Source organism: Rhineura floridana, chromosome 4, assembly GCF_030035675.1.
Source record: "Rhineura floridana isolate rRhiFlo1 chromosome 4, rRhiFlo1.hap2, whole genome shotgun sequence".
NCBI classification, from domain to species: Eukaryota; Metazoa; Chordata; class Lepidosauria; order Squamata; family Rhineuridae; genus Rhineura; species Rhineura floridana.
The window spans coordinates 121,967,293-121,989,021 of NC_084483.1; the positions used below are offsets into that span (position 1 = coordinate 121,967,293).

Here is a 21,729-nt window from a genome sequence, read left to right on the forward strand (position 1 = left end):
TGAAGACCTTCCTCTTTCAACAAGCCTTACAAGTACAGACCTTAGCCCAATCTGTGTCTCTGTTGGAAATGGTTTTTAAAGATATTTTTAAAGGATTTTTAAAAAAGATGTTTTGTGTTAATATATTTTAAAGTCTGTTTTTTTAAGCAGCTTTATAGTGTTTTTGGTGGTTTTGTTTGCCATCCTGGGCTCCTACTGGGAAGAAGGGTGGAATATAAATTTAATAAAAAATAAAAAATAAATAAACATGCAAGGACAATGCTAGACTTCACATGACTTTATATGAGTTTAATTGTATTGGTGCCTCAGCCCCCTGGAAGATGATCTATGGGGTGTTCCAAGGTGTGGTTTGTCCCCAAAGCTCACTGGTCCCAGAGCTCCAAGATCGGACATAAGCCTCTGCTGCTGCTTAATGGTAAAACTGAGGCTTATCTTAGTGCTGTGGTGCTAAAGCAGAAGATCCCTTATCTTAGCACTTAATGCTAATTGAAACAACAGATCTCTGCCTCTGATGTCATACAACTAACAGGTGTACATGGTTTGCAAAAAATGGCCTTACAGTCTAAATTCAGAGGCCTGGTGGGTTTAATTAGAGACCAGATACTCCCCAACACTGTCTTAACACAAAGCTAGAGGTTAGTTATTGGAGGACCGATTTCCTTCCCCCACAGTAGATTTCTATAAGCTACTGGTTCATGGAATTATACTCACCTTAATAATTTCTTCTCCAAGGCTTAGAGCCTACGCAGTCACAAGTCAGCATTTGGTTAACTAGCACAAATTTCTGCTGTTTATTTACTTTTATTTAACAAAAAGTATATACCTCTTAATTGTAACAAACCCTCTAAGCAGTATACAGGACCTTATGCTGTTATGAACCACAACATTGTGGTCCAGCTACAGCTGAAATGGCTACAGCTGAAATGGCTACAGCAAAGACTCAAATGCTCTCAGCTCATATGGTACAATGCTCATGGATTATTGGTTTTGCGGAGTCAGAAAGTAACTAAAAAGTTTCAGCTACCTGACTTCTGAATTTTACAGGTTGCTGTTAAAAGCCCAGGAGCAGGAGCAGGAGCAGAAGTTGGCAAGCCCAACGGCCAGGTTCACTATGCTTGCTAAGCACCCTGAGCTAATTTATTGGGAAGGAGATTGGTATATGTTTTGATAGGGAAACCCTCAAAGTGCCGAGCCAGCAACCAGCCAAAAATAAAAGCAGTCATTGTTTATTGCAGCCCGACACATTTCGGGTATCAAAAAAACCTTTTGTCAAGGGCAATCTCTAAAAGTATACATATAAAAACATTAAAATCAATTATAAGTACTTAAAAATGTAAAACGATAATACAACGTTTATGAATTTATCTATTAAAAGCAAACAGTACCGTGACCTGCTGAAAGCTGACTCATAAACTATAATTGGTAAGGAGAAGGGACAACTAAAATGGAACATAATATAAAATGAAACTTCACTTAAAACTTTGCAAGATTATACATACACCCCAAATTGGGAAATTCTCACAAAGCTTCTCTAATTTGAATAAACCTGGACTAAGCAAACAAGTGGAGAGGAATACAGGGGTCAAATATCTTGTATACATAACACACGGTTATCTAATCAATATAACAAACTGAATTTTTAGGAGTGGCTGGCTCTTAGAGGACAGGACAAAAACATGAAAACTTCACAAACAACTGAAAATAAACATGCACTTGAGATTTAAAAATATTTTTTGCAGAGCTTTTTCTGATTCAAATGAACTTGAAAGCTGAAAGTAGATGAAAAATGATGTACGGGTCAAAATACCTTGTGTAACATGTTGTCTCATCATTGTAAAAAACTGAGTTCTTAAAAACAGCTGACTCAAAGAAAGGAAGATGAACAGCAACTCAGTCAGGTGTGACCACACAAAAAAGGCAGAAGAGCTTTTGAATTCTTAAAGGTATATGGTACTGTTCTTAATAAAAATGGTGTTACATGAAAGTAAATGCACATCCATATAAATGGCACACCAAAATGATACTTGTCTGATTATTGTCTATAATAGGGGAGTTATTCCTAAATCTTCATTGAGACCTGTGGGGGATACACACCTCAGCTGGAGGATCCAAAAACGTTCTTTTCAACAAAACGGTACACTGTACTTTTTCTATGTCCCAAAAGACTAGCTAGCTGGGAGCATGTCTTTAGGTCTGGAAATGGGTCACCAACGGAGATTCCACTCTGTTATGAATGTTACTGAGGTGCTCCCCAATATTTTTTAAGGGGTCTCTTGGTTTGGCCAATATAACTTTTTTACAGGGACACTCTATTGCATAAACTACAGAGGTGCTGCTTTTATGTTTGGCTGGTTGCTGGCTCGGCACTTTGAGGGTTTCCCTCTCTTTGTCTGTGGTGCATTTGGGGTGCCTCCCTCTTCGCTCCCCCCCCATACATTGTGATAGCTCTGCTATGCCAGCTTGCTCATGAGCCCAGTGTCAGATATGGGGCTTTTCAAGCATGTTTCTCTCATCTGCACTCAGTCAGGCTCAGACCTACTTAGTTTCCAAAATGAAAATACATCATGTATCACCAAGTGGTTACCAAGGCTTGCTGGAAAATTTTGTGGGTAGGTGTGCTTGGTACTCTTTTAACTTTAGGTCCTGTGGCCCTCCAGCTGTTTTGGACTCCAGCTTCAATCAGCCCCAGGTAGCACGGCAAATGATCAGGATCATCTGAGGGGGTCACAAGTTTCCCTTCCCTGCTTTAGGTGTATAATGTTAAAATTACAGGTAACAATTTAAGATCAAATATATTTATTTTTAAGCAGTTTTACAAATTGAGAATCTCCAGCATTAAGACAGTTCTGGTTTCATTTGAAAAAGTTATATATACACACATGAATGCTATATAGTTCATTATTACACAAATAATAATTACAGTATAAACAGCATGTTATGTATGGAAGGGAAGGAGGGGGAAACTGCCTGCTTCAGACAGCTCCAACATTTATAGATACATATTTTCTGTATAGGGCAACACAGTACCAGGCTCCTAATAAGAGTTCCCCTTTTGCCTACAAAAGGCAGTGCTTGTGTTACATATGAATGGGCTCAATTTAGACACTGCACCAAACCATGGTTAAGGAAGCTTTATTAAGATTTGCCATAGTGTTGAAACCATGGTTTGTTATAGCAGCTGGTGAATCAATGAAGTGGGTTTGTGCTAATTATGGTTTGGCATGATTTCTGATTTGACAAGAAATCATATGGCTGTTACTTTACCTCCAGAGGCTACTGCAATTTGATGGGAATGTTAAGCAGATAGAATACAAAATAACATAAGCAGCAATTCACGAGAATTATAAACCATGGTTTGGCATGATGTACTGAGCCACTGAGGGTTGATCACAGGAGTGTTTAGATTAGAAGAACAGTTAAATATCTGTATCCGCAATACTTAAAAGCACTCCAAGGAAAGGATTCTTCCCCTTCTGCAGTGCTTGGCATTCTGAATATTATAATATAGAATTGGCTGAGCTATTCAGATGATGTAGACCTTATGGTTTGTGCCCTTCGAAGTTGAGAATTATTTAGATGGTGCAAACATTCTATTTGACCACAATGATGGTGAAAGTTTAAAAGGCTATGGATATTAATTCAGCCTTTCATGCAGGATAAAACAATGATTTAAAAAAAATTATTTCCTTTGCAGAGCACTCTGGTTTAAGATGACTACGGCCAAATCAGTCACGATGGGAATAATACATTGAACCAGCCTTTAAAGAAAATACCCCAATAGTGTAATCCTATGCATACTTAGAAGCAAGTTCCACTGAGTTCAAATGGGCTTATTCTGAAGAAAGTGAACACAGGATTGTGGCACCTGAAGTGCTTGCCACTGCTTCTGCAGCAAATGCAGCAGCAAATCAACACTTGGAGGGATATTCTTATTTTTTCCCTTGCAAATGGATGCAAAGGATACAGTCTAGGCTTGCAGGTTCAGATGTCACTAGACAATTTTCCTCTCATATTTGCAAACAGAATCAGGTCTTCCTTCATCATACCAAACTGTTTTATAGCAGCTCATATCCCAAGACGATCTATTTCTGTTGCTGATGGGTAAAGAGACATGTCCACGTGGTGGGAAAACAGATATACTATTCCAGTGTGTTTACTCCCCACAGTACACTTGCACTGGAGGTTTTAGGATGTGCTCATCTCAAAACCAGCAAGTATGTGTGTCTGGCTAAAATGAATACAGGATGATTGCTGCACGGGTCTGCACTGCTGACTTCCTATACAGCAAAGCAGGGTCACCTCTCAAGGATCTTTTTAAGGTTAAAAGGACATTTTGTGTTTTCTGTTGGACAGTAAAGGACCCATTAGGAACTCAGGCAAGAAGCGCTTCCATGTCACGTTTTGAACAGGACTTCTCCTGTACACTTCCAGGATGCATGAGAGTGTGCATCAAAGAGTTGAAGAGAACAAAAGCTACCACAGATTTTCTTTTTAAGAAATATCAAATTGCATCTGTGCATGTTCATATCTCATATATACTCCAAGGTCAGCAGTTATGAGCTGTTAAAAACCAATCTGACAGCAATAAAAAAAATTAGGCTGCACCTTCGCACTTCTGTCAGCCCAGTCCCAGTTTCAGCCCAAGAATGTGTTAGAATTACAAAGAACAAATAAGCAAAGCTTTGCATCAGTTCATTAGTTGCCCAGCTTTCCTGCTAATGAATCTTGAATAAACTTTAGAGTGTGCTGGTAGAGAAAAGAGTCCTTGTTCTTCGGTTTGCAAATATTCAAGTGGCTAACTTCTACAGGAATGAGTTCTCCTATGCCTAAATCTGAAAAAGAAACAAAAGCCAGCATCAGTAAATGTCAAGGAAAGGACACGCATTATAAAGAGTAGCAGCCATCTTTTGATACTGGTGGAGATGCACATTTCCATTTGGTATCTGGGGACAACTGGGCATGAGTATAAGCAGTGCATCAGTGCAGTCCATGCTATAAGGTATTTCACACAACCGTATCTGGGTCAGAGCTAAATAAAAATGCTGATGAGTCAAAAATTTACTTTAGAACCAGATTTTAAACAGTGGATGTTTATAAGATAGGTTTTCCTTGAAGAACAAGGGGTAGGGAGTAAACCTTAACATTTATATCATGGTAATTCATGCTTTCAGCACAGAAGGTATAACTGAGCAAGCTTGATATAGTCTTGGAGTTTCCACTTGCAATTTCTCCTTAAACTTTTTGAGAAAAAGAAAAGAGAGCTTTCCAGTTGCAAAGATACATTTAAAAATATGGCTATATCCCTACACTCTGCATTCCACTTCAGCAGGGACAAAAGAGAATCTGTCACGAACTTTTTTTTTTAGGTTATTAGAAAATGGAAGACAGTGGGTAACGAGCAAGAGGGGAAGAAACTGTGGAAACAGGTTTCTTTGGGAGCTGGACTGCAAGCATTGTTGATCCATCTCTGTACCAGATAGAGGTCAATCATTCATTTATCTGAAATACTGATTTTTTCATACTACATTGACTATCTGCATCTATTCTGGGAATTTATACCACAGAACTCCCATGGCTATATCTTGCCACATCAGTACATTTCAAAAAGGGGAATGCTGAGAATGTCAGACCTGCAGATTCCACTGGTACTACATGCAGGCTCAGCATTCTACTGACTCGCGTTGGCAAAGTTTCTGCAAAACTCAATACAGGAAAGTTCTTATTCTTGGCAAATGAGAGAAAGTCATCATTCAGTACTTTAAGGGCAGGAGAATCTGGAGGAACAAGACCAAAAATTAAATGCATATTTCTGATTGTATAAATTGTAATTATTCAGGCAAAACGACATAAAACTTCACTTGTAGTATTTTCTCATAGAAGGTGCATTTGGAAAAACTGGATTTAAGTTCAGAAAGATGTAATGCCCTACCCTCTTTTTGGGGGATTAGCACTAGCACGGTATGTGTAAGCAACACAAAATATCATAATATCATGTTACATAATACTGTACAGTACAATTCCCATTTCTTTCATATACTCTCTGAGTTGCCAGTGCGGTGTAGTGGTTAGAGTGTTGCACTAGGACCTGGGAGACCAGGGTTCGAATCCCCACATAGCCATCACTTAGTGACCTTGGGCCAGTCACTGCCTCTCAGCCTCATGAAAACCCTATTCATAGGGTCGCCATAAGTCGGAATCGTCTTGAAGGCAGTACATTACATTTATGTGTTGCAAAGTTTTTCTGATGAACATACATACAGAGATTGAAAAGCTAAATGGCCCAGTCATAAAATCTGTGTCACAGACAAAGAGGTTCAATGACCATTTCATCTCCACAGGAAAGCCTGGGAACTTCTGTTCTATTGTGCATGTGTGTGGAAACTATAAAGGAGAATTCTCAACAAACATCCAGGGAAGACATGACAAACATATAAAACCAACAGGGGTTTTGCAGCTTATATATATATCCAGGCCTGATTTCAGATACTTCTGCTTTCAATAACTGTTCAATTTATTTAATATAAAGCACAAAGTTCCTGCTTTATCTTCTATCTTGCCAGGATGTGACTTGGGACATGGTGGGTCCCTGGTCCTTACTGGGCAGGTGGTTCCAAAAGGTGATCCTGGAGCATTCCTGTTCAACACATTTGTCATTGGCCATCTGCCTTGTCCCTCATGCTGTTTAATATCTACATGAAACTGGTGGGAGAGGTTATCTGAGAAACTTGGGTTCAATGTCACCAATATGGAAATGACACCCAACTCCATCTCACTCAAGGAAGGCTGTAGAGATCCAGCACTGGTGCCAGGATGTAGTAATGGACTGTATAGTTGAATTCAGTTACCACCAGAAAAGGTTCAAGTTGGTAGGAACGTAAGACACGGCCTTTTCTGTGGTAGCACCCTGGCAGTTGTTCCCTCCCAAATGAGGCAAGACTAGCTCTAGTTCCAATGGTGCTTAGGCAATCCAGAATGTTATTAAAAGCATTCTTATTCCATGATAGGTTTTTAACTCTGTTCCTTTGGGTTTTAAGCTTCTAATTTTTGTGACTTGATGCTGCTTTGTTCTTTTATGAAAACTACTTTGACAGACCTTGTTAGGGCTGAAAAGCAGTATAAAATGTTTTATAAATAAACTTATTCCAGACAAGACTAAGGTGCTCCTAGTCAGTAGAGATGGGAATTCTAATTGTGCTGCATGGTGCAGCACTCCCCTGGAAAATGTAGGTTCATAGGCTGAGGGTTGTTCTGGACCCAGCTTTGATCCTGGATGCTCAGGTGTCAGCTGTGGCCTGGGATACCTTTGCTCATGTTAGCACTGCCTATTCCTAGAGACTGAAGGTCTGGCCATAGTGACATATGCTTTAACTAAATCACATCTGGATTACTCTAATGCACTGTATGTACGGCTACCTATGAAAAGTGCTTGGGAACTACAATTGGTCTAGAATGCAATAGCCAGACTGTTAATGGGGGGGAGGGCTACATATTGAGAGCATGTCACTTCCTCATTGAGACCGCTACAATGGCTTCCAATGTGTTTCTGGGCCAACGATAGCTGACGGACTGCCTTCTCCCACATGAACCTGCTTGCCTTCAGACTTCTCCCACAGAGGCCACCTGTGAGTTCCATTGTACTCAGAAGTATGCTTAGTTGGGAACCAGGGAGAAGACTTTTCCGTGGCTGCAGCAAAGCTCTGGAACACCCTCCCAACAGAGGCTCCTTTGCCTGGTCTTTAATGGCTACTTAAAACCTTTATTTTCAAGGTAGCTTTTGGACCTTGAGTGGTTGTCCTTTCACTGAAGTTTTACTTTCTACTTTTAGTGTTTTACTGTTATTTGATAATTGTTTAAGTGGTTAAAATTTAGTGTTGTTAGCTGCTCTGAGCTCAATCGAGGAAATGTGGAGTATAAAAGTTTTAAAGAAATATGTTCCTGAGCTTTGTGTGAGCACATGCATACACATACACACACAAGCAATTAAATTACTGTAAACAAAGCATACCTTTGCTGAGTTCCTTAACTTCCACTGAAGGAAAGAGCAGAAATCTAACATTTATTGAGTATTCAGCCAACCTGGAGCCATGATGAGGAACACTATAAAATACAATTCCCCGGGTGTTGTTTACAATGGAATCCATTTCTGGGTCCATGGAAGCATCCAACAGCATCTTCTTGACTAGAAGACCTGACAAGAAAATATATTTATAAAGTTGGACCAATGCAAGAATAATGCTTAAAGTGATGTACAAAATCAACAATCACATTTCTCCTCAATCTACTGAGACACGTGCTCCTTGAACATGAAAATGCAATCAGAAAAGCACAAATACTTTTGGCCAGTTAGGCAGAGAAGGTAATATAAGTAAGAGCAATGTAATCTCCTAACTTACTAATCAAAGTTGCTCCTCTGGACAACAAAACAGGGTTCCGCACGTTTTTGTGGTGGTACTACCAGGTTAGAAGGACAAACATCCACCAACACCATCACTCAGCAGTTTGAAGTTCTGCGTTTGGACACATAGCTTATAACTATTTGGACTGCCTATATTAATTTATACATTTAAATCAGGATTGATGAAATAGTCGTATTGTTAATGTCACCTGGCAATATTTTGTTGGTTTTTTAAAACATGTAGGTTTATCTCTTCTATTATAACCACAAATAAAAAATGAGGGGAGTTGCTCCTTTTTATTGAAGTTTTGCTTTAGACCCAAAGGCCTGCTAACCTACCAAAATGTATCAAAAGGTTTATTGCCAGGCCATAGGCCATCACAACATACATATAAAATAACAAAGTATAAAATCATGCAAATCCATTTAAAACAAAAGTTGAAAGGAGGAAAGAAAAACATTCAGATTTAAAGACCTTGGTCAATAATATGTTTAGCTCTCATTTTTTGAGCCACGAGGGCAAAGTGAGCCACCCTGTAGGTAACCCTATAGTCCATATCGGACAGAAGATAAAAAACAGTTTGGGATGCCCGGTCAGGCCCTTGGAAATTGGGAAGGGGATTAAGAAACTGGGATCTTGGTTGAGCATAAATGGGGCACTCCAATAAGTAATGTAAGAGATCTTCGACCTTTTGGGAGCAGCATACACATATCCTTTGATCTCTCGGAATCTGAAGATAACAGCCAGACATCAAGGCATTTGGCATCGTCTGAAATCTCAAAGATGTGAAGGCATGTCGTAAATGGACCGGAAGGGGGAGTAAAAGATAATTTGCAATGGAATGGTCTTTTTTATATACCCCAAACCATGACAAAAATTTGGAATTCAAAATTGTCAGGTTATCCATCCATATACAGTGGTTTTGTATCTGCTTATGAAGTTCAGACTTATCTAATAGTGAATTTGACTGATTAGAGATATGATAATGGAGCTGTATCGCTCGAAATTTTGAGCTCCAAAACCTATCCTTAACAGCGATTTCATGGCACGCCTTCACTAGTATCCTAGAAGTTGCGTTAGTTAGGGAGGACCAGTATATCAGCAAAGATTCATGTATACGGGCGCTAACAGGGAGTAAGCCCACTTCTGCTCTCATCAATGCTGATGGAGTGCCAGGAGGTAAATTCAAAAGCCGTCTTAAAAAGTTGTTTTGGACCGCTTCTAATGTGGAGAAAAGGGGAATCGACCAACCCCAAATGGCAGCCCCATATGTAATCTGTGAAAGAACTTTATTTTGGAATATTTTTAGGGCGGGAGCAATCAGGTGACCCCCCTCAGTTCTATAAAATCTAAGAATCACCCCAAGAGATTTTAGAGCTATAAGTTTAACGGCCGCAATATGTTCTTTCCAAGAAAGAGAATCTTGAAATAAAATCCCTAAATATTTAAACGAGCGACACTGGGCTATTGGATGCTCCCCTATGGCCCACTTATGTTTAATAGATCTTTTCCCAAAGACCATTGTCTTTGTTTTATGGTAGTTAATCTGTAGAGATTCTTTTTTACAGAAATCGTCCAGTTTGGACAAAAGCCTCCTTAGGCCTATGGGAGTAAGAGACATGAGGATCATGTCATCCGCATATAATAGGGTTGAGAGTTTTCTCCCACCTATTGAGGGTGGGAAAAATTTTGGTCCCATCAGTTCAACAACTATGTCGTTTAGGTACAGATTAAATAAAGCCGGAGCCAGAGGGCAACCCTGCTTTACACCCTTATTTGCCATAATTGGATCCGTCAAATTATTACCCATTCGAATTTGAAGGAAATTATCAGAGTAGATTTCTCTGATTAAGTGTAATAGACTTTTGTCTATATTGGTGTTAGCGAGCTTGGCCCATAGACGATCTCTGTCAATAGAGTCAAAAGCTGCCACCAAATCAATAAAGGCAGCATAAAGATGTTTTGCGGGGCCTATCATTGATTGCCTTGCTATAAAATGTAAAGTGGCGCAATGATCGATAGTGCTCTGCCCTTTCCGAAATCCCGCTTGTTCTGGGTGAATGAGTAGGTTGTCCACTTCCCACTCCTCTAACTTGAGCAGGAGAAATTTGCTGTATAATTTGGCACCTACATTAAGTAGACTAATGGGCCGATAATTATTAGGATCTTGTCTCTCTCCTTTTTTAAAGATGGGGATGACAGTGCTCTGTTTCCATCCCTCGGGCATAATGCCCGATTCATTAATCTGAGTAAACAGATTAGCGAAAATGGGGGCCCACCAATCTGGAAAATTGATAAAAAGTTCAGCTGGAATCATATCACCCCCTGGCGCCTTACCCCTTTTTAACGAGGAAATGAGGGACTTAATTTGGGTTTTTGTAACCGGGGGCCAGGGGAGCAGATCAAACTCTTTACTAGGCCGAAGCACAAAACTTATAGATGGGGCTGCATAAAGTTTAGAGAAATGTTCATACCATATCCTGGCAGAAATTTGGTTGTTAATAGGGTACCTGTTCGCACCCGTACCACCGGCAACCAAATCCCAAAATAATCGTTCATTACCCTCAAGTAGTGCCTGATTGAGTTGTTCCCATTGAGTTCTCGCAAACCTATCCTTTTTTTGCCTCAACATGGATCTGTATGAAGAACGAAGATGGACTAGGTGTTCATGACAGAATACAGATGGTCCCTTTCTAGATCTGCGGGCATAATTTACTAATACACGCTTAGCTGCTTTGCATTCGTAATCATACCATCTCTTAGATCTTAAGCGCACAGATTTAGAAGAATTCTTCCGAGACAACAAGGGTTTAAAGAAAGAGATAATATTCTGATATGCATTAAGAGCATCTATCTCGTAATTAATATTATTAATAGAATGCAAGGAACTGTCGTTTAATAATTGCGTTAGTTCCGTTTGTAAGTTTGGGGTCCATCGTATTCTACGGTCTGCAATTTGGAGGCCTTCCATATCAGGGAGTACAGGTGGAGGGAGGGGAGAGCGCAAATTCAGAGTCATTGAGGTAGGAAAATGGTCACTATCAATTCTATCTAAGACGTTGAACCTACATACCTCTTTAGTTAAAGTACTTGAAACCAGTGTGTAGTCTATCACACTGGCTCCTCTAGATGAGAGGTAAGTATATGCTCCATTTGATTGGTCAATAGCTGAACCATGTAGGCAATCCAAGAGATGTTTGTGGGAGAGCTCAATAAGTCTCCTACCTTGTTTATTAACCACCTTATCTTGGGAAACTCTGGCTATTTGAGTAGGTAGTAATAATTGACCATGATTAGATTCAGGCCCTTCTACAAGACCAGAACCCAGTCTAGCATTGAAATCCCCACATAGTATAATTCTATGGGAGGGGAAGCGAAATTCTAGCGATGTTATGTATTCCGAGAGATAATCCCAGACACAACCTGAGTCTAACCTTTTGGCCATATGAGGGGGAAAATAAACATTTATAACAATAAGATCCCCCAGAATGGAACCATGTAATCGAATGCCTTGAATATAGTGACCACAGTTTGGGTTGAGAACCTGTATATCAACCGGGAGATCAACAGCAACAAAAATACAAAGACCCCCACTACCTCTTCCTCTATTATTGACTTTGGCCACCGGAAGATTGAAAACTCGATAACCATTTAAAAAGACTAGAGAATCTGATGTCGTCCAGGTTTCCTGCAGGCATATAATCTTAAATTGCTGAAGGAAAAGAGAAGGATCATCCTCTGCAAATTTGTTAAACCATCCCATTATATTCCATGACAAAAGCTGCAACTGTCAGTTGGAATTCGTTACTTCCGGATCATGGCAAAGGTTACTATGACGATTCCGGGTTAATGTAGCTGGAGACATCCTCGATGGGATTGTCGGTAATTGAGGAATTAAGCTCATTTGGTTGATAGGCTGGACTTTTGGAAGAGGGAAGTTTGAATCAGTATTCTCCTCTTGGATTTCAACTTCATCGGGAGGAAGGTCTCTGACTAATTGTTCATGAGAAGAAGAGAGTCTTAAAGTAAGTTGTAGCAATCTGTCAATGATTTTGTTCCTTTCGGGAGCTGGCAGAAGATTGAAGGACTGCAATAGTGCTTGTTCCTCCTCCAGTAGCAAATCTAGCTTCCAGGGTTCATTGCTACTTTCATCTTCAACCGGTGAATAGACCTGACACAAGGGGGGCAGGTTTAAAGTATTGTCACCCTCTGAAGTCAAAAAAGGGGTCCTATACGGGTTCTGATTAAGATTATTATTAAAAGTAATCACCGAATCCAGGAGTTCTTGAACCATAGGGGCGTCTCTTCTTAGGTGATCTTGAGAGTCTAGCTCTATCAGAGGTTTGTTGATTAGCAAAAGAGAGGGACAATCAATTCTGTGTGAGATTCTGTGTGAGGCCTGCTAACCTACCAAAATTAGCACAGTCAACCTTCTTGTATCATTATGTTAGATTAGAGGTGTGTGAAGCTAAAAACCACTCTGCTTTTTTTTCCATTTTGACCAATAAAACATTCAAGTGAAACAGATCCTGACAAAATCCATACCTTTGACATGTGGTTTTCAATTTATAAGAACATAAGAAGAGCCTGCTGGATCAGGCCAATGGCCCATCTAGTCCAGCATCCTATTCTGACAGTGGCCAACCAGTTGCCCATGGGAAACCTGCAAGCAGGACCTGAGTGCAAAGAGCACTCTCCTGTCCTGCAGTTTCCAGCAACTGGTATTTGGAAGCATACTGCCTTTGCCTATGGAGACAGAGCATAGCCTTCATGGCTAGTAGCCACTGATATCCTTTTCCTCCATAAATTTGTCTAACCTTTTAAATCCATCTAGATTGGTGGCCAACACTGCCTCTTGGCAGGAGTGAATTCCATTGTTTAACTATGTGCTGTGTGAAGAAGTACTTTCTTTTGTCTGTCCTGAATCTTCCAACACTCAGCTTCTTTGGATGTCCAGGAGTTCTAGTGTTAAGGGAGAGGGAGAAAAACTTCTGTCCCCTTTCTCCATGCCACACATAATTTTATACACTCCTATCATGTCACCTCTTACTCACCTTTTCTCTAAACCAAAAAGCCCCAAATGTTGTACCCTTTCTTCATAGGGGAGCTGCTCCATACCCTTGATAATTTTGGTTGCCCTTTTCTGAATCTTTTCCAGCTCTATAATATTCTTTTTGAGCTGAAGCAACCAGAACTATGTACACAATACCAAATGCGGCCACACCATAGATTTATATAACGGCATTATGATATTGGCAGTTTTATTTTCAATACTTTCCTAATTCAGTATCCCTAATTTCCTTAGAATCTCTGTAAGGAAATATTCTGTAATATTGGAAATATTCTGGGGAAAAGATAAGCTAAGTATCAAGGGATGGAATCAGACAAATTGGTCAGTGAACTAAAATACCTTACATTGTTCAGAAAACAAGCTATTCTACTGCTACAAATTGTGAATTCTTGTAGCCAAAAGAATCCAAAAACTGCTGTTTGTTTTTGGAATATCTGAGCCATACTGATAAACAAACCTCAAATATATTAGGTGTGTCATCTGTTTCCTAAACCAATCACCCTGTTGAACAGCAGAGAATTTAAGAACTTGGGGTTGATTTTTGTGGACCTTAATACATGGGCACTGATTACATCGGCTCCTGCTCTGGGACCTCACTCTGAGAATAATATGGGCACCTGGACTTGTATCCAACTAAGGAAAACTGAGACTGTGAGCACACTAGTCCCATACAGCAAAGATTTTCCATTGGCCACACCTGGAGAGGGAATGGGTTGATCTCCTGATCAGTTGTGAAATCTCTTTGAAATAAATAAATAAAAAATGTACTCAAGCTGATCCCACCAGGTTTTACAGTAAAAAGGGGTGGGGTTTGACGAGCATCGTGTGCCTGTTTTCAGAAAAGAGAGGTGGAGAAGCACTGGAACTGGCAGAACCACAAGCGTATCCCCCTTTTTTAAAAAATATGTTTTTAAAGCTTTTTAAAAAATGTTTTTAACGTTGTTTCATTTTAATGTGTTTTAAGGTCTTTTTATGATGTTTTAAAGTGTTTTTAGAGTTCCTGTTTGCCGCCCTGGACTCCTACTGGGTGGAAGGGCGGGATATAAATCAAACAATAAATAAATAAAATAAATAAGTATCTCTACCCTTAGAGTAGGCCCACTGAAATCAATAAGTGTAAATCCATTGATTTCACTGGGTTTACTCTGAATATGACTTAGTTGGGAACAACCCTTGCTATTTAAAGCAGGTTCTTCTTTCCAATGTTGAGAAGAAGAAAAAAAGACACCAGCCCCTCCTTTCCCCCCCCCCCTACAGGAGGCTTGGAGACCCACTTTTGGTTCTTCTTTACCATATATTCTGTACTATGCCACAAAGTATATTTTTCCCTCCCTCCCTCCCCTTTGCCCACATGTGTTGCTATGCCCATGGAAAGGGATTGGCAAGGGTCCTGATGCAGCCCTCTTCCCCTGCGCCTCAGCTGGCCCTCATTCAGCAACCCCTCTCCTCCACAAGACCCCAGCCTACAAGTTACTTCTGCCAGGAGTGCAAGCACGGGTTGCCACCCTGAGGAAGAGAAAGGCAACTGGATGAGTATATGGGAGGAGCACATTAAAAGCATCAGCTTGCCATTACAAACAAGTATCAGCCAATGTGTTCAAGTATGCCTGCAGCTATGTGCCAACTAGATAAGAGAAGGAAGGGAAGAGGGCTCCACTGACCTCAAAACAATCCCTGCCTGCACAGCATGAAGGTGGGACACATCTGCAGTGACTTTATAGAATCATTAAGGCTGCTGAATGAATCTTGTGTTTTTTAAATACTCCAAATGCCAGAGTGCATTAAAACAAGTTACATTTCTGGTGTTATATAAATATTGTTAATTTGAACTGAATCGCCCAATCATGATTTTTAATATCACAAGTTAACAGGAACAACATTTCCCCAATTGGTTGAAAGAGTCAATTCCTTAGTAGGTAGAAAGCTGGATATCACTCAAAATCTCAAGAATGGTTTTATGAAAATTAATGTCATGTGCCCTTATTGTCTTTCTGCATCTCCAAGGAAACGATCATATTCAAAGCACTCTCTTCAAATAAAAGTGACAAATGAGACACAACAACTGCAAAGATCTCGTGTGAGGACACCCCAGCTAACCCAGGACATCACGCCCAATCAGCCAGCATTATTACACTGGCAACAGCTGCCATACGCCAGATACAGTAAAGTGGTACATGGTCCGCTAATGGTAACCTTTTATAAAGAGATTGCAGGTGACAGGCATAATAAGGTCAAATTACGACTGGCATGGAATACTGACGGTGTGCCAACACACACAGACAAGGTGTCAGCACTTGGCATACTGGAGCATATACACCCTGGCAGGGAATGAGTCCTTGCCTGGGCCCCCTGCCAGGCCTGCTGCCTCTCAGGCCCATTGGTTGTGGTGCTGACAGGCAGCTGCCAGCCTCCCTCTCACAAGCATGCTTACCCAGCAGCAGTGATATAATGGGCTCAGCTGAATAGTTACTTAGCTCTGCTCAATAACAACTGCTGCTTGACTCTAACCTATTACATCACTGTTAGTTGGTATCCTCAACAACAGAAGCATGAGGGGAAGTGTGCAAGGATGGCAACTGCAAGGCCAGAGACCCAAATAGCTGTGGGCAATTTGGGGGTGGGGGTGTCAGTACTGGGTGGCTACCAAGAATAGCTTGCCTGTGACCCCCCATAACATGGAAATGGGCCTGCCAACAAAGCTATCTACACGTACAGAAGAGGTCAGTTTCAAAACCTGACATTCCACAAATGGCACAGAAAAATCCTAAACAATCTGAGCATCAACCATATTTATGTCAGAAAAAAATAGCTAATAGACATCCAGCTCACGATATTACTTCTTATGGCAGCTCTTGTGTTTCATTATCCTCAAATGGAATCAATCTTTTTATACTCCGTTACCATTAAGGATGGGCAGATCAGCCTATTTCTTGTCCAGGTCAGTTTTGCATTTGTTCATTCATGAGTTCATTATGTTCTCTTTCTGCATTAATGTGCAGACTTTTTTAAATACCTACACAAAAATATGTATATAAATAGGTCTTTAAATACCTATTTCTGAAGACATTTTATCTAAACATATGCATTTCTACATATATTTCATTATAAAATACACATTTTTAATAAGAGCACCACAAAATTTGGAAAAATGCAAAATCCAAAAGAAACAATAGTTTGGAAGGGATCAGGTGGGTTCATATCATAATTCATATAGATCATTTCTCAAGCACCCTCAATTAACATAGGTGAAACGCTTGAAATAACTGAATAGTTCAATTAAAGTTAAAAAAAAGATTCAATGGACTTGCCCCCCATGCTGTGCGATAGCCATACGAGAGGTCTGTCTCCAATACCAGCAGCTCGTAATTTCTTGAGAAGCTCAGCACTCTTGTAGGCAAGAGATTCCCTGCAGACGAATGAGGGAGAAGTAAGCAGTAGATGCAAATGCAGTGGTCCTGGGAGTCCTGAAAAGCTTACCAGGGACTCCTCAATCGGAGGAGCTTCCCCCAGCAGTATGCAGCCATGGGAGAGCATGGAATGTTTTCCAGGTCGCTTTCTCAGTTCAAGCAGGGCACCTCGGAGACCGAAGAGGCCTGGCCAGAGCCCCGCATGAATTTAGTGTGTGATCTAGAGAGTTAATGCGGAGAGGGTTCTCTGAAAGTAAAACATTTCAAAACCATGGCAGTAAGCAAGAAACTTAGTCCAAAATAAGTGCATTTCACTTAGGTTGTGCATGCCGACTGCAAGCAGCTACCCATTGGGGTGCAATCTCGCATGCAGTTCAGGCTGCTTGAATCCTGCTATCAACTTTCAATAGTCAGTGAAATTTAAGCAGCTTAGCTGTGTGCAGGATTGCAGCTGGTGATGACCCATATATTCCAATATGCCTTTTCAGTTAAAAATTCAAGAAACCTATGGGGCCTTGTTCCTTCTGAGAAGCCAAAGCAAAACAGCATGCAAAACTCTAGAATTCAATGAGGTCTCTCGATGTTGTTTCAAGGGTCCTCAACAGCATTACACATTCATTCTTTAAAAGCTGGTATGCTTATAGATAGCACTGAAAACTTTCCAGAACTGTGTGTGAATTTGTACCGACAGTTCACCTTAGTCATAAGATCAACACAGTTTACCATGTTAGTGTGGCATATACCCTTGCAGCTTATTTGTTTTATTGCTGTGGTGATGTGAATTAAAACGCTCTGAAACTTTCCGTACACTTTCATACACAATTAATTTACAACATTGAAGAATAATTTAAACTTAAATAAGGATATAAGCTAGCCAGACTGAAGAGCAAGGCAAAATTCAGTACTGCTCAAGCAAACTAGCACTCTGGGGGAGAGGCTGTAGTGACGATCAGTTAGAGAGTTAACTCTTTCCTGCCTCAAGCACTAGCAGAGGAAGACAGTATCCACTTGGGGTGTCCTGGTGCCCACCGCAGAATGTACTTTGTTCATTTCGGTCATTCAATAAAAATCAATTGAGTGAATCTATAATGATTGAGGAGCCTCTCTTTAAGTCCCTTTAGGAGCCAAAGAAAGAAGTGGGCTATAGTCAGATAATTTATTTAAAAGCCATTGTTCTATTTTATTTATACATAAAATGGAATCTTCAGTAATGCGAATTCCCTAAATTACTTTTATTGCTGGTGGCAACGTTTAGTTGAGATTGTATCAGGGAGGGAAGGGTAACCCCCCTCCACATGTGCTGTGGTCCCAATAAAAATTGTGCATGTCTGTCCCCATGGCCTATAATTAGATAAAGAAAAACCAACATGTTTGCAAGCAAGACAATTAGAATCACATGTAGTTAAGCCCTAAGACAACATGGATGAAACGCAAGACTCAGGATCCAATTGGTTCTAATGCACAGTAACTTTAACCTGTGCGAACACACTGATCCAAAGCAATATCATCATAGACGTAAATCTTAGTGCTTGCTGAAGGCATTTCTAAACCTGTGGAAAATCCCTTGCTTTCCATTGTAGATCACTTTTTAAACTGACACGTTTTAGATCAAAGTTGGGTGCAGAGAAACTGTGCCTCCTCTGCCACCCGGAGGGGCCACAGCTCAGTGACAGACAACATACTAGGCATACATCCTTACTTGGGCTTAGAACCTGCTATTTCCAGTTTAAAAATATCTCAGGGAACAGAACTGGGAACTCTGCCTGAGACCTTACGGAGTCGCTGACAAATGAAATAGAGAACCCCAAGCAAAACGGACCAATGACACAACTGAGTATAAGGCAGCTTCATATATTCAGAAGGATGGCCCTTACCAATTCTGCTAAGGCTCTTTTAAGTATGAGCTTGCAGAATACAATCGCTTGGTTATTTTGATCAAATGCAAAGGTGGATTTGCACTGCTTACATTTTCTTTCATTAGTTCCTAAAAAACACGAGATGCCTTACAACGCAGAAATGTAAATCACCGCAGCCTCCTCTGCATAATCACATGCTGGTTTCTATTCCCCCCACCAAGTTGTGTACCCTTCATTTGTTACCTGTAGCTCTCCACAGGACATTTTGTTCTCCAATCACTCAGGTGTGTGTCATATTCCACAGATATAATTCGAAGTGATGGGCAATCAGATGCTAACCATGTCTACTTGAGAATACATGAAAACAAGGGGAAAATGGAATCCACAAAATGTCTTGGGTTTCAGGCACTGCAATCAAGACTAACAATCTATTTTCAAGGCAGACAGTGAATCAGATGTCTAAAGTATGCTAAAAGAGTATGTAATATTGAAACTAAAACTTCTTCTTGAAATAGTTTGCTAGAGGGGCATGTCATCTGAATATAAAGTTTAAAAAAAAATTCTAGTAATTCATTGTTAGCATATGTTAGCAGTAATTCATCATTAGCACCCCCACTCTATACATATCCCCCCCCAAAATGTATGAAGAGGGCATTTCCACTCCAGACCACATCCTTCTTATCATTCTGGATGGTTGATAAGTAATGTGCTCCACCGAATCAGAGCCTTTGCATTCTAATCTGGTAGCCGGCCCCAGAACAGCTAACTTCACTCAGTCCATCATAGCTCAGGATTAATTAGCCAGGTTAACAACAGGTAGTTGAAGGGAAGGCAACTAAGTTTAGCCTCCCTCACCTGTTTTCTTACTTAGGAAGCAACAATTGTCCTCATACCTTTGGCCAACATTCAGTATAGTCATCTTCTGCATCTACTTCCTTCTCAGCAGTAGACTGTTCAATGTCCTGTTGCCGCCATGTTTTAAATGCTGCTCCCAAAAGACCGTGAACAAAAAGGACATCAGCTTTAATGGGCTCACTGGTAGTGGAAATAAGAAGTTGCAAAAGAGAGCATGTACAGTATTACTAGAAGTCTACATCCAAAGAATTGCTTTCAAATCATTATGTGAAATTCTCTTCCAGCCCCACTCCTTTTTGTCGCTCCGCAGAACCTTATGGTTGACAGGTTACAATGCTGCAGTAATTAAAACAACGTAATGGCAGGATTCTCCTGTTATGGCCTAGAGCAGGAAGCTTTTTCAGCCCAAGGGCAACCTTCAGAGGGCCACATGCCGGGGGGGGGGCAGATGCAAAAGAGGATGGAGCAACAAGTGTAAATTTTACCTTTGTACAGTAGGCTGGTTCCCCCAAACATACACACACACCTCCAGATTCTAGACCTAGAAACCACTTCTTTTAGTGACCTGGTTTTTTGATGGGCCTCGCTGGTACTTCTGCCTAACCTTCCTCACCCTCCAAAGCATCTTGAACTTAAATGTTGTGAAGTTCCTTGATAATCTCTCCGATTTACTCCTTCTCGATCCCCTTTCTGTTCTTCTGTGCCCTTTTCCTGAAGCCCACTCTACAGCATCTGTTAGGCCTCCTTGCCTTTGGGCTCTGTCATTTCGTTCCCTACAGCCTACAGTTCCCAAAAGTGCACAATATTATACGTCTACACTGCTCCCCAAGATAGTAATTGCTCGCCCCTGGAGCTGCACATTAACTTTAGACAATTTCTCTTAGATAATTTCATAAACGCAAGCATCGTTTGATGACTGATCACTCAGTGATGTACAGTCAAACGTGTCAGCCAACGCCATTGAAAAGCACAGTCTTCAAGGTGACGCCGGATCAAAAGAAAGTAGCTGTGATGGCAGATCTGTGATGGCTCAGGTACACTTACAAGTCATCAAGTGATGATGAACAACTGCTGATGATTCAGCCCCATGACGAGTCTATCCATATGGAAATTGGTGAACTTTGATAATGCATTTAGAATGGAGTGGCTAATCGCAAGTAATGAAGTAGGTGGGGAGGGAGGGAGAGAGAGAGAATATGAGGCTCTCTCCTTACTTGGTTCGATACTGTGGGTGTAAAAGATATACTCCATCTGAATACTTTTCTTGCACCGTTTCCCTGTCTAGGTTGGCCAAGGCTCTTGCTGCATGGGAGGATTCCATGACCCGTGGAGATTTCATCATATGAGCAAGGATAGAAACCCAACCTAGGGTTAAATCAAAGAAAGCACCTGTATCATCAATTGTCAACTACTAAAATGACATACCACTTATCAAATATTGCCCTTTAAAATAGCATGTGATACTGCAGGTAGAAAAGAAAACAGACACACACACACACACGTACAGAATGCTTCTTGCAGTATCTCCTCTGGCAGTTCCTATATGGCTTGTTAGCGTCATGGTGTCCGAGAGACAGCAACGGGAGAGTCTGCTGGATTTTCCCCCTCAAGTTCATATTCTAAAGGTACAATGCAGGTGTTCTTACAGGACAAGGATTAATAGATCAATGTCTAATCATGGCCAAGTTGTAAAGCTTTTTCTGGACGGTACCGGATCTGCCTGGGAGATGGACTCCATGCTCAAATATTCCCCTATCAAAAAAGCTCTTCCTGCACTTATAGAACTAGCCCATCAGGAAGAAGGTCCTAGCCTTCTTCCTAAAATGCTGTTTTTCTGTGTGCAAGGAGCATTCAAATTGGCAACATTCTATAGTAATTCTAGTCCAGGAAATGCTTCTCCTGTTGTTGTTATTAAATGTTTTTTTTATTGGATTAACTATTTCATTTTCACTCTTGGAAAAAAAAGCAAATCCTGAGCAGGGCAGCGTACTGCTTCTGGAACTACTGCAAGACAGGCATAGGACATGGAGGGGCTGGAGGAAGCTCCCCAACCACCCGACTTTTCTTTCCTTTTAAAAATAGTTTTATTGAGAAATTTGTGACAGACACCCTCCCCCCTAAAACAAACCCCACAAAAATACCCA

The 21,729-nt window shown here is 40.7% G+C and overlaps 1 protein-coding gene and 1 long non-coding RNA gene across 4 annotated transcripts in view; one reads left to right on the plus strand and one right to left on the minus strand.

Moving 5' to 3' along the window:
- The first annotated feature begins 2,019 nt into the window (after window positions 1-2,019).
- LOC133383472 (uncharacterized) lies at window positions 2,020-5,894 on the plus strand. Its single transcript, XR_009762308.1, has 3 exons — window positions 2,020-2,134; window positions 2,658-2,772; window positions 3,695-5,894. It is a non-coding gene; the product is annotated as an uncharacterized LOC133383472 (long non-coding RNA).
- Window positions 2,811-21,729, minus strand: part of SERAC1 (serine active site containing 1) — a 38,820-nt gene continuing 19,901 nt past the window's right edge. For all 3 annotated transcript variants that reach the window (XM_061624246.1, XM_061624245.1, XM_061624247.1), the window contains 7 exons: window positions 20,800-20,950; window positions 19,624-19,765; window positions 18,974-19,074; window positions 16,776-16,873; window positions 8,006-8,188; window positions 5,631-5,774; window positions 2,811-4,832 (listed from right to left, as the gene is read on the minus strand). In XM_061624246.1, coding sequence (XP_061480230.1) covers window positions 4,696-4,832; window positions 5,631-5,774; window positions 8,006-8,188; window positions 16,776-16,873; window positions 18,974-19,074; window positions 19,624-19,765; window positions 20,800-20,950 — 956 coding nt within the window. In that variant the 3' untranslated portion in view covers window positions 2,811-4,695. The remainder of the gene's footprint in view (window positions 4,833-5,630; window positions 5,775-8,005; window positions 8,189-16,775; window positions 16,874-18,973; window positions 19,075-19,623; window positions 19,766-20,799; window positions 20,951-21,729) is intronic.